Source organism: Toxorhynchites rutilus, chromosome 1 (genome assembly GCF_029784135.1).
Source record: "Toxorhynchites rutilus septentrionalis strain SRP chromosome 1, ASM2978413v1, whole genome shotgun sequence".
NCBI classification, from domain to species: Eukaryota; Metazoa; Arthropoda; class Insecta; order Diptera; family Culicidae; genus Toxorhynchites; species Toxorhynchites rutilus.
The window spans coordinates 29,381,187-29,393,826 of NC_073744.1; the positions used below are offsets into that span (position 1 = coordinate 29,381,187).

At 36.6% G+C, this 12,640-nt stretch overlaps 1 protein-coding gene across 9 annotated transcripts in view; it reads right to left on the reverse strand.

The window, feature by feature from the left end:
• The window catches only part of LOC129771796 (bromodomain-containing protein DDB_G0270170), a 51,476-nt gene extending 40,556 nt beyond the window's left edge, over window positions 1-10,920 (reverse strand). Inside the window, exons 1-3 of one of the 9 annotated variants that reach the window (XM_055775844.1) lie at window positions 10,819-10,920; window positions 3,180-3,682; window positions 3,015-3,099 (exon numbers count right to left, since the gene is read on the reverse strand). In XM_055775844.1, the coding sequence (XP_055631819.1) occupies window positions 3,015-3,036 (22 nt within the window). In that variant the 5' untranslated portion in view covers window positions 3,037-3,099; window positions 3,180-3,682; window positions 10,819-10,920. The other 8 variants (XM_055775858.1, XM_055775851.1, XM_055775890.1 and 5 more) reach the window with 8 other exon arrangements.
• Between the last annotated feature and the right edge of the window lie 1,720 nt (window positions 10,921-12,640).

Consider the following 12,640-nt stretch of genomic DNA (forward strand, 5'->3'; position numbering starts at 1 on the left):
TTTTTGAGATCATGGTAGCTCACCGTTCCAAGTATTCTCTCTGTGTACATATGAAGAATAAAAGAGCCTCGCCTGCTGGGGGTGATTTAAAAACATCCGACTAGAGGGATATACTTATTCATTGATCGTTGAATGTGATTTTTTACCATCCCTGGTAGTGAATAACAAATGTAAGGACCTAACAACCGAACCAGGCTTATAACGATTGTAAGGACATGTAGGCTGATAAAACGTACCGTTTTGAACTGGACAGTACCGTTTTTTCGACCAAGATATGATCGCATTGTTGACTACGGAATTATTTTATTCAATTTGCTTGTTCGCCACTCCTGCTGGTGGGCCGGTGCCATGCCGCTGTATTTGTGTTGAGGTCCTATTATAAATTACTCTAATAGTTTGATCGAGTGGTCGGTTGAAAATCGGGGCTTTGTCCTCAGCGCTTTTCATGAAAACAATCAGGCTTCAGTCGGTATTTTGACATTCTCCGCTCAGAATCGGTCGCCTATGCTTAAAGCAATTCGAACATGGTTCTCCCGTGTGACTGCCTCGGGAGTTAGAATGAACCTCGCTTTGGTTCAAACATCCATCTCTTCAAAATCATATTAACTCGGCCATTTAATGGAAATGATCTTGTCAGCAGCAAAAAGCTTTGTGAAAAAATGTTTCAGACAATCCCCCTACACGTGTTTTTTATGAATCATGATTAAGGCTTCCACCTGAGTGGGGTTGTGAACAATTTTCGTAATTAGGTGGCTGCCAATCCAAGGGAATCCAATGTACTATAGACGAATTTCATGCCAACTCGACTGGCCGCTGGCAGCACCATCTCAGATAGTAGTGAAACGTTGTGGGTGTAAAGACATGGATCATTTAAGCAATTTTGCATACTTGAAATATTCGAAAAATAATTAGACTACTTTTTGGAAAAAGCCATTTTTTTCATAATTTTTTACAACAAATTATAACTTAAAAACTATGATACCTACAAAATTCTTGTCAAAGGATGAAACGTAGGAAATTATTTAAATTTTCACAAAAAAATACGAAAAATTTCGCTGACAAAAAAGTTATTTTAAAAATTGAGTCTGATTTTTCTCAAAAACGTATTTTTTTTTAAATTCCCAAAATTATATATATGAAAGGCAATTACAATTTCCAAAAAGACTTTTACAGGAAAAACGTTTTTCGAACAACAACTTTTTCATGTTTTGTTTGAAAAAAATACAACTTATCCTAATTTTGTTTAAAGCTAAGATAGCGATATACTGTATTCGACAAAGTTTTAGATCTTGTTAAAATAAAAAAAAAATGTTGAAGACATCAACTTTCTATATTTTATAGTTTTTGGAATATAAGTCATTTTTGTATGAAGACTCCTGTAAAAAATTATGTTTTGCTCGTAACATTTTTGTGTGTAAATTCTCACGTTTGACATATTCTTGACATATTTCTAAGTAGAGAAAAGTCAGCAGAGCATGTTAATTGCGATAATTTATACATAAAAATGTTACGAATTAAACATTAATACTATTTTTTCAATGAAAACAATGAAAAAGTTGTTGTTCGAAAAACTTTTTCCATGTAAAAGTTCCTATCGTCCGATGTATGGAAACTTGTTGAAAATTTTAAGGGCTATTTATATCTATTTTTTCAGAATTTTAAAAGCATATGTTTTCAAATTTTTTGAAAAAAAAATCATTGAAAAAAAAATATTTTGAAAATTAAAATTCATTTTTCTCGAAAATGTAGTATATGTGCCATCTCGTCTCAGTTCAAATACTTTTTTCGCAGCAAAATAATAACTTCCCTTGAATATATAGGATAGTTTAGAACTGATAATTCTTGTTATTTCACTAACGATACCAGAAGCCAAACACATTGCGCCATGAAGTCATGAAGCATGTTTTGTAGTGAAGTCTCTCAGATTATCATCCCTGAAGACACACCCAACAAAAAACTCATCATTGTGATAGAAAATTTTTATCAGAAAAATACCTGTACAAAATTCCTTGTGGAAAACTTGATACTCTTTTAAAGGATATTCATTCTAAACGGAAAATGTCATTCATCATATTAATGCAAAAATAAGTTGATCATTCTTCCTAAAATGCATCCTTTTTTGGTTCATGCACACATGCAGTTTTATCCAGTTTCATATTCGCAAAAAAAAGCCGAATATCCGGCCTCGAAGCTTATCGGATATCCGGTATCCGGTAGAGCAAAAAAAGTACATCTGATACTTTTCGAATGATTGGTTTCAATCAGTCAATAAAATTTTTTAAAAAAATATTATGTCTGTATGTTTATTTTTTAGGTTTACGGGTTCCGTTTTCATTCCTAAATTATTCAGTCAGCCTAAAGACATGGCCAATATCGGTTAATCTTGCATATTGCTCCACGCCCATTCTCTGCGCGTTGTTTCCATAGAAATTGTTTTCGAAACTTTTATCGCAGATTACTAGGCTGTGTGAAGTCAAAAAATCTTATCGGCATTTTCGGTTATAAACCTGCACTAAGTCTCAGTTGCAGAATGTTTGTTCAGCACTTACAATTCTTCTTAAATCAGACTTTCCTCCCCGTTTGATGTTGTCATGTGGACGTGGAATGATCCAAAACAAACATATTGCCACTTTCAAAGTGAGTCGGTGAACATTTGTTGTTAATCTCTCTGTGCATTGTTGGTACAGCTTTGATGTGTGTCCCTATGATCAAAAGTGCTCTGCACAATTAGTCAGATGAGTAACCGAGAACAGTCCCTGTAAGCCCGGGCGTTCGCAATCAGTTGCTTCGGTGTGTCAGACAAACCCACCAAACCACGATTAACTTGAGTCACACACAGCTGGCGGTTGTTTTTATCTTCTTCTTTCTTACTTTCTTGTTTCCGAAAGAGATGACAATCCGTGTGTCCGTGTCTGCTGGTAGTGGTGGTGGTTTGCGCTCCACCGCACAGTACGTGCCTTCGGGTTCGCTACAAGCGATGAATCACATTTTGAGTCTGAAACTCGCCACCATACCTCTTATCTTGTGGGGTACCATTTTATCATTGTCCGCTTTCAGTTAGTCAGCCGTCAGTCAAGTTCGATTTCATATTTTTGACTTCTGATTAGTGTAGGAAAGAAAAAAAAGATGCAATCAACAGAAAATGATTTGAGCAGGGTGCGGAAGTTAAGATATCTCACCTCCAGTTTTCTCCATTTCCGCCGTCAGAGTCCTCTGTTGCTCCAGAGCCTATCGCGCGATACGTAATATGTGTGTATCGTTTTCTTACGAAGTGAAGGCCCCTCTCTCATGCACACTATGTGGACTGGACTGTGGTGTGCTGCGCGGTGACCGCTTCACCACACACTCTAGCGGAATTCTTGTTTTCTTCTTTGTGTCAATGGTAGCCACAGCCAGGCCCTGGCTCACCGACTCGAGCCGCCGTAAGCCACGACGGATGAATTAATTTCGTTCACTGCCCCCTTTCTTCTCCAGCGCACTCACTTGTTGTTGTTAGGATCACACTTTGAGTTTATCACAATTATTTTTGTTTCTTTACATTTTTGAATCTTTCGTTATTATTTTTGTTTTGCCTATACTTTTATATTCTCATTTGTTGTCGACTCGCCCCACCGATGTTGTTTTGGGCTTGGAAATCACCGTTCGAAAGAATTACAACACTTTGCAGCATTAGATGTTTACACTGAAACGAACACAGAAACAATGGGTTTTGAATGAATGTGTAAATGGATGTGTCATCATCGCCAGCGAAAGCGAATCCCAAATAGCTCGCGAGTGGGGTCCAAGAGAACTTCCTGTTCGCAAAGACCAAGCAGCGTAACCACGGCCGTGTAAATGCTGTTGTTATTACTATTACTGTGATGCACCTTTCTCTCGATTTGACCGAAAAGCGAGAGCTTGCACACACTGATCCTATGACGAAAATGTATGAATGATGACGATGATCTCGAGCGGAGGGAGTTTCACTACCAACACAACACAACCAAGTATGTTTAGGGTCGCGAGAAGGAGGCGGTCACTGTGCGATCACTTCTATATTCCAGCTGGCAAAGGCAAACGCAAACACTTTCTGTTGATGATAATGATGATCTTGTTGTTGTTGTTGTGTATGGTTAGAGCTGATGACAAACGGGAATAGGCTGAAGCAAAAGGAGCGCACTCACTTTGGATCTACCGTACGGATGCAGTTCATGACTAGTTGCAGATTTCTGGCGTTCTTGACGTGGAACTACGTCTTTCATTTCTATACCGAGGTGTAAGTTCAAAATTTCGAAAACGAGAGCGTAACGCGTGCAAGGTTTTGAACGTAAAAATCGCTGCTGCCGACTGAACGTAGTGTATGCTAATCACTTCATTCGAAAGAAAAAATGTTCAAGAATATGATTGTTAATTATTGACCCGAAAACTTGTTTCAATAGCTTAAAAATAGCTTGCCTATTGAAATCACACAAAACTGTATATAAGCTGGCACCCGCTCGAAAATTAATTTAATCGTTATTGCGATGTGAGGTGAGGATGGTCTCGCTCATACGCCTATACATTATGCTCTTCTCTCCCTTTTCCATTTCTTTTCTGCGGCCGAGTAGAACGGAGCATTTAGCCAAAATCGAGACATCGATGATAATTCGATACCTATGGGTGCCATTGACTATGGATTTGATAGTGAAGAATACGAAATGCTCAGTGTGTACTGAATATTTCACCATATCAAATAAATCACATTGATGGAAACAGCGCTATAAAATCATTTGTTTACGAATGCCGTAATCAATCGTCGTTGAGAATTGGGTATTATTTCTGCTAGTTTTTTTTCTCTATTATAGTGACTTTCTACATAGTTTGGCTGGTTCATCACTTTTACTTCCATTTTTGGAAGAATGTCGGGAGTGAGAATTGAACTTGTGACCCTTAGCGTGAGAGGTATGGATGTTACCACTACGCCAGATCGCCTCCACATTATTTGTGCCAAGTAATTCCGGGGAGGAACCCGTTCCTTCTTTATGCGTTAATAATTTTGCTTCGGATCAATGAAATGGTGTGATAATCATTTCAAACAAAAGATAACATGTCCAAGAATTATATGCTTGTTGCTTTATGACTCAAAAAAATGTTTCAAAAAACAATTTTAAAAATTGCTTTGAAAATAGCCTATTGAAATCACGCATACCTGTATATAAACTGGCAACCGCTCGGAAATCTGTTTAGTTGTTATTGCGACGTTCACATATTGGTTACGTTCACGTGCCTATGCATTATGCCCTTCTCTCCCAATTTAATTTATTTTCTGCAGCCGAACTAAAGGGAGCCACATTGTTTGGTGAAAGCAGAAGTTCTGATCGAATGCTCACGAATGCCGCTATCGACCGATGATTCCAATTGTCGGGGCTTGAGGAGGGGGTATTATTTGCGTTGGATATTTCCGAGGAGGAATCGTTTCCTCCTTTGACCGTTAATAATTCTTGCTGGCTGAGCGAAGTGGTATGATAATCACCTTATCCGAAAGATGAAATGTCTAAGAGTTATGTGCTTGTTACCTATTGATTGCTAAGCCAACAATTTTGTGAGCACATGCCAAAAATGTGGATGAGTTTGGGTATATAAAAAAGAAACTAATAAACGTAGGTAACTGATTAGGTCACAAAAGTTAATTAATAAAAAAAACATATAAAAAGTGGAGTTTATAAAATTTATTAACTTTAATTTCATTGATAATATACAGCCATTCCATGCCAAACGGATATATTTATTCTCAGATTTTCGTGAAAAATGATGATTTTGTTCTTTATTCATAAGACCCATATTTTTTTGATTAGGGTGACCATTTCCATATTAGGGTGGTCCTAAAAATAATGTTTTGCTCTTTTTTTTTTTTCCAAAAAATACTTTTTGAAAATTCATAACTTTTGAACTACTGGACCGAATTCAAGGCAATGAAATATTTTCATTTTAAAAAAATATCACACTTGCAAAAAAAAATGGACACATAATTATTGATTGTACTTGTTTTTTTTTAGTTTGCATAGTCTCTAGACCAAGGGCGCCATATTTTTAAACGGTTTTATTTAGCTTGCCCTGTAATTGGTATGTTTGTAACATGTTCGTCTGTAGCCCTTTACCACATTAATAGAAGTATGAACCCTTCCTGTTGACCGATTGGTCTAAAATTTGGAATACACCTTTATCCCTGCTGTCATTATAAAACTGCGCATTTCATGATTTAAAAAATCCAAGATGGCGCTACAAAATGGCGGATTTTTCTCAAAACCCCATCAATGTGGGTATCAAATGAAAGGGCTTGACTAGTAGAACTCAGTTATTCATGAGTAATGAAAATCCAAAATGGTGAATTATATATTTCCCAAAACCCCATCAATAGAGGTATTACATGAAAGGGATTGACTAGTAGAACACAGTTATCTATGAAAAATGCAAATCCAAAATGGCGGCCACCACAAAATGGCGGATTACATATCCATCAATAATGACATCAATATGGGTATCAAATTAAAGGGCTTGACTAGTAGAACACAATTATAAATGAGGGATACAAATCCAAAATGGCCACCACAGCAAAATGGCGGATTACACATTTTCTCAAAGCTACTGTTAAGTTACATAGTTACTTATAAAAAAAAATGCCAATCCAAAATGACCCAAAATGAGAATTGCACTGGAATCGATAACAACACCTGTAAGAAACAAAGACTCAAAACGACCGAGGTACGACTTCGTGTTGTTTTGACTGCTTTGTTAATTCGGACGTTACGGGCGTCGGAGGAAAGTGGCGTCCGAAGTAACAGCCGGGTGCTTAAAACCCGAATCTGTACATTGGATATTTTTTGTATCGGCGATGAAAAAATGAAGGCGATAGATATGTGAACGATTGTTTTTGTAATGCATTTGTTGCATAGAACCTTTTCAAAAGTTACGCGAGATTTGACTAATAGAATGCAGTACATCATCAAAATATTCCGAACAAAATTAGGTTAGAAATAAAACAAAAAAGTTGAATGGTTTTATTGTGCAGAAATATACTAATCATACAGATAATGTACTAAAAACTAGAAAATAGAATAAAGTAAAAAAAACTTTTTAAGTTGATCGGTTGATGTACTAAAAGCTAGAAAATAATTAGGCATGGAAAACTATCAAACTTGCAAGCAAGGCTCAACTGTGTTATTTTTTTCTTATTTACAAATTTAACGTTTTATTCGGTGGCTTCATTTTACAGATTTATTTCTTCATCTTCAGTGATACCAAAAAATAGAATAGAAATTGGTCTTAAACCTAATACGAAGTATGTTATGTGTATCAATAGAGCACCGAAATGTTAAACTTGTATAAACCGATTCTGAATATTATATTTTTATTGGCAACGAATGTTTATTGTGAGCACGAGTCTTGCGTTTCCAAGATGGCTGGATAGATGTTCGAAAAACGAAAACGAAAAACAACTGGTACTCTTATTAGATTACTGTAGGTCATACTATTAATCAGCTATCTTCACGTTTTTACTGAACTTCATGGAGAAATAAGAAGAAATAACTATCCAAATTATGTAAGAGTAAGCCTTTTACTCTCCACTGAGACAATCGCCGTCTTATTCCGCATTTGTCTTTAAAGAAGATTCGAGTTTTTTTTTTCATAAATTCTATATTTATATTTTTTGATTTGGCTCACATTTTTCATGGCTAAAAAGGACAATTTGCATCAACGGTTGGTTACTTTGACTCTAGTCTTACTTTTAAGGAAAGAAAAATTGCTTGAAAATATAAGTATAACCAGAAATGGTCGATCGAATTGATCTGGTGTCTTCCGCAATATTCATGTTATTATTGGGGCTATATGGAGAAAATATACACAGTTCAAAAATAGTTTTATTTTTATTTTATTTCGAAAATAACAATCAGAATTCAATTTTCGCAAGAAAAATGTTTTTGATTTTTTTAACCTAAAACCTAAATTATTAATGGACCAATACGATGACAGGAAACTCAAGTAATGAGAAATGCCACACTTACTTGAAAATTCTATGTTTTTTTCATTCAAAAATGATGATTTCTTAAACCGGACAAACCATGATCAGAGGTTGACAAACCATGATCATATTTTCTCTTTGAAATAAATCGATGAAAAACGTAAACAATGAACAATTTGAACGCCTTATTATTAGTGACTAGAGACTTGGGGCTTTTCAACAAACCCAAACTCTAACATCATTTATCTTAATGAAGTTTATTGTACAGTGCGCCAATGTGTAGAAATAATGGACAACAAAGTTGAATTTAAAAAAATTGTTGAGATTGGTGTTTTTATATTTTTTATTATATGTTTATAAATCACGGATAAAAAATAATCAATTCGAGGAATGTATTCAAATCGATTTGAGCTAATGAGATATGTTCAGAATAAAAATAATAACTTGATGAGTAGAGAACTTTACGCTCAGCTGTGAGATAGAAAGCGGCTTGCTTGAGTCTACCACTCACAAACAAATCCTAGAAAGGTATACCATGGAATTCGCTGTCCCGAATAAACTGCATCGCGGGGTCATCAGGGTTCCACTGTAGTCTAGAAAAATGGAACATATATTTTTGTCAAACGGATTCAGCAGCTTCGAAAGAGGAGTTTGCCTCTACAAAGGAAAACGAATATTTGATACCCAAGATTGCCCTAAGAATATTGACGTCATGTAACGAGTACTTCTCCTTATTTTACATACACCCAAAATATGTCATTCAGGTCCATCTACTGCTTCTTTGTAGTGTTTGGTTAAACAGTGACAATGTGCGGGAGTAATTTGACAGCAGTGCGGAGTAATTTGTGACAAAAAGCTGCTTTCACACATCATAGAATTACAGCCTTAATATAATCATTTTTCAACACGAATTTGTCGATAGAATTCGAAGAGTGCTTGCTGAAAGAATTGAAAGAAGTTAAATAGCAGGTACTGCCCAGCAAACATTAAATCGTATTACTTGGCATATTCTATGTCAAATATAAAGTGGTATCGAATCACAATCGTATATAATGTCGATCAAAGTATACATCGTGTCTATCTACAATCAGATAAAATGCGGAAAACGCGTTTTCATTTTACACGGCATAATAAGTCGTAATTCGGTGTAACAAGCATCGGTTTTCTAATAAACACTATCGTAAACTCAGTCTAATCGGCATCATATATGTATATCATGCAGATGCAGTTTGTGAGCCGCATAAACCTATATTTTAAACCAATCTAGTACTGCAAAAAATCGTGTTGCATGTTGTGGAGAATCATCTAACAGTAAATCATATTAGATCGTAATGGAAGACACCTCACATCATATTATGAATTTGATACATCAATAATCTTCTTTTTCTACTTTAATGTGACCAACGTTTCTAGAGAAACTTCGCCGTTTCAACGTTATAGAGATTTCTATGCCAAATAACACGCGTTGATTTCATCAAGATGATTTTTACGAGTACTTTCGTCAACCGGTCAGTCACCCGGTTACGTCCACATCAACGGACGAATGATCAAGGGGTTGCCTGATCTAGCAAAAACATTTCACGAAAATTTTTAGCACGTTGATCCACAAAGGATATTTCTCACAAGCATGGAAAATTCCGAAATTTAGTTATCATTTCAATGAAATTTCAAAATTCCTACGTATGAACATGGGTAAATAATCTAATAATCTGTGGTGTTTTTGCTATATTCGGAAGTCGGAAGCTTCCACAAAATTTTCGGTGAGTAACAAAAGTGGTATTTCTCAGGTAACCGTATTTAGAAATACCATAAAGCTCCTCTGGCGCTCTGTGTTTCGAACGACCTTTTCGTAGCAGAGCAGCTAACATTTACTTGGTAACAAATTTTGGCAGTACTAACATAATCGAAACATTGTCCAGTTCATTGCAGTCGTTACGCTCTGCTAGGAACTAAACCATTCACAACGAAACGATCAAGTGCCTATCTTTCTCCGTCTTGTAACTGACCCAAAACGGATAATATTTCTGCCGTACGAAATTTTCTCCATATTATCCTCGTCAGATGAATACATTCACGGCTTCGCGAGAAATTTATAAATCGTTTGTACTATTAACAATTCCAAAATTTTGAAGCTCTGTCGAAGACGGAAGCATTCGGAGTGCAATGGAGCGTTTCCCATAATTGAAACGCATCTTATGCAATTTTGGTCTCTGTTTTGTCTGCGGATCAAATTGAGGGGGAAACGCATGATTTCGAGCATAAGCAACACGGTGTTTGTAACCAAATTCTAATTTGAAAATTATACCCATATAACACCGTGTCATTTGAAGAAGTACTTCCGAACGCCTTGTCAAATTTGAATTCGGCAATGCTGATTCCGGAATTAGTAATACAACAAGTATTTAAAACGATCACAGTAAAACCAAACCATGGAACACATCACCGTATCCGGCCGCACCGTAATCTTAAAACACCCATCAACGCGGAGCAATAATCCCCGCACAGCAACTTGTGCAACCAGCCGTGAACTGCACCCTCGACGGTAAGCGGTTGGATTCGACGGGAAAATGGAGACCCAAAGAGAACTGCTATTCGGCGGCGGCTGCTGCTGCTGCTGCCTCTACACCAGTGACTACGACCCGGATTAACTTCACACACTTCACACCGAGGCGAAAAATGTTTACTTTGCCTCACGCCATTATCCCGGAACTGGTCCACTTTTGCCCAATCACTCACATACATACACCGTAGCACCCGTAGCTTCCCGTCACTTGCGGAATCGGATAATCCGTATGCAAACGGGGCACTGCGAACGGAAAGACACGGAATATTTGCCTCACCCTGATGATATCACTTAAATTTTGGCTTTCGAAGTACGGCGACGACAGCGACAGCGACGACGACGACGACGGCGAATGACGAACAACTATGAAAGATTTTCTTTTTCTTCCTTTTGACGTTCGTGGGAGAGAGTTGTCTCGGCGACAGTGGCGTAGTAGCAGGAAAGTCGAGTGAGGGTTGACTGGGGGATAGGAATCGCACAGAAAAACATCAAGCACATTTTTTTGGATTCTGGATATTGAAACCCATAAATTAGTTTTCACCTAGGTGGTGCGGAGTCAATCAAGTTTATTTGGGCAGTTATTTTGCTTGATTTTTACTTAATTTTTCCACTGTCTGTCACATTGTCGTGACTCGAAGTGAACCATTATTATACCAAAGAAAGACAGTTCGATTTAAAATGCGTTGCTAGGCGTTGCTACCCAAAGACCGATTTTGAATATGTTCTTGATAATTCAGCTTCAAATTCAGGAGATACTTGTACAGTTTTTGATGAGCTTTTGAAAAAAATTAATAAAATGGCCAAGATTCAAACTCATCGATCCATAGCAAGCATCGATGATTCTTCATCGAACCATTTGCTTCGTTAGACCACTTAAAGATGTAATACCAAGCTGTCGAGCATAAGCTTAGAAAACGCTTGCAGCAAACACTGATTTCAGTAGTCCATCATTGTTGTACAAAATTCGCTTTGGAGTGAAAGAAACGCTTTCAGTTTTTCTGACATCCAAGTAAATATCAAAGTTTCAATTAGGTCTAAATAAGTTTTTATACATGGTATAGATCAGCATATTATGTTAGGGGCTGTCCACATACCACGTGGACAGAAAAAGCATGATTTTAGACTCCCCCTCCCCCTCCGTGGACAAGCATGGACATTTACCAAACCCCTCCTGCTAAGTCCATGTAGACATTTTTTGCAGGCTTTTGGAAGAAAATTGTTGAATTGCGCCTATATCTAAAGTTTATTTTATATGACCGGACCGGACCTGTAACGTTAATCCCGTTTTATCCCGATTCAAATTATCTTAATTCAAACGTCTTTGTAAAAAAAAGCAAATTGGCTTTATTAGAAGTCGTGTTTTTTTCGGTTTTTTTGAGTTTTTCACTAACATTACCTAATAGTTAATTCGTATCGCTATTCGGTTTCTTCCAAATTCCATTTATGTAGTCTTGATATTTCCGTAGTTGAATTTCACATCAAAACATCCCTTATAGGTTTCGAACAGATCATTCTTATGGTGAGTTTAGACTAGGGATATATTCATGTGAAGAAATATAATGAGATTCATAGAAATCGCATCAACCGTTTACACTAGCGCGTACTTATATAATGAATATATTCACATTTTCGGTGAATTTATTCATCTGAAGTAGAACTGCATCCAACTTGAGTGATTTCTCACCAGTGAGAAATTCACCAGCGTTTACAAATGCCTGAATTTATTCCATTCATAGTGGTTATATATACCTCGAAGAAATGTATCATATATATTCTCACCCGTTTACACCTATTTTCACGTGAATAAATCCATCTATAGCATGAAACAACAGTCAGTTTGGAACTAACTCAGTTTTAAAAACGATTTCGCTAAAAATTTAAAGAAAAAATTGTTTTTTCACACTGTGGTGTGTTTGTTGATATGTCCAGATACAGGTCAAAATCATCTCTAATGCGACATTGAGTATCCCTCGGTATGCCCAATTAAAAGCAAATCGCTATAGTACTCTGTGAGATGGTAAATATAGTAAGTTACATTTAGTTCGACATGTAGTCAATTGGACAGACCTGTAATGCGACACGTTTAATTGGACATTTTT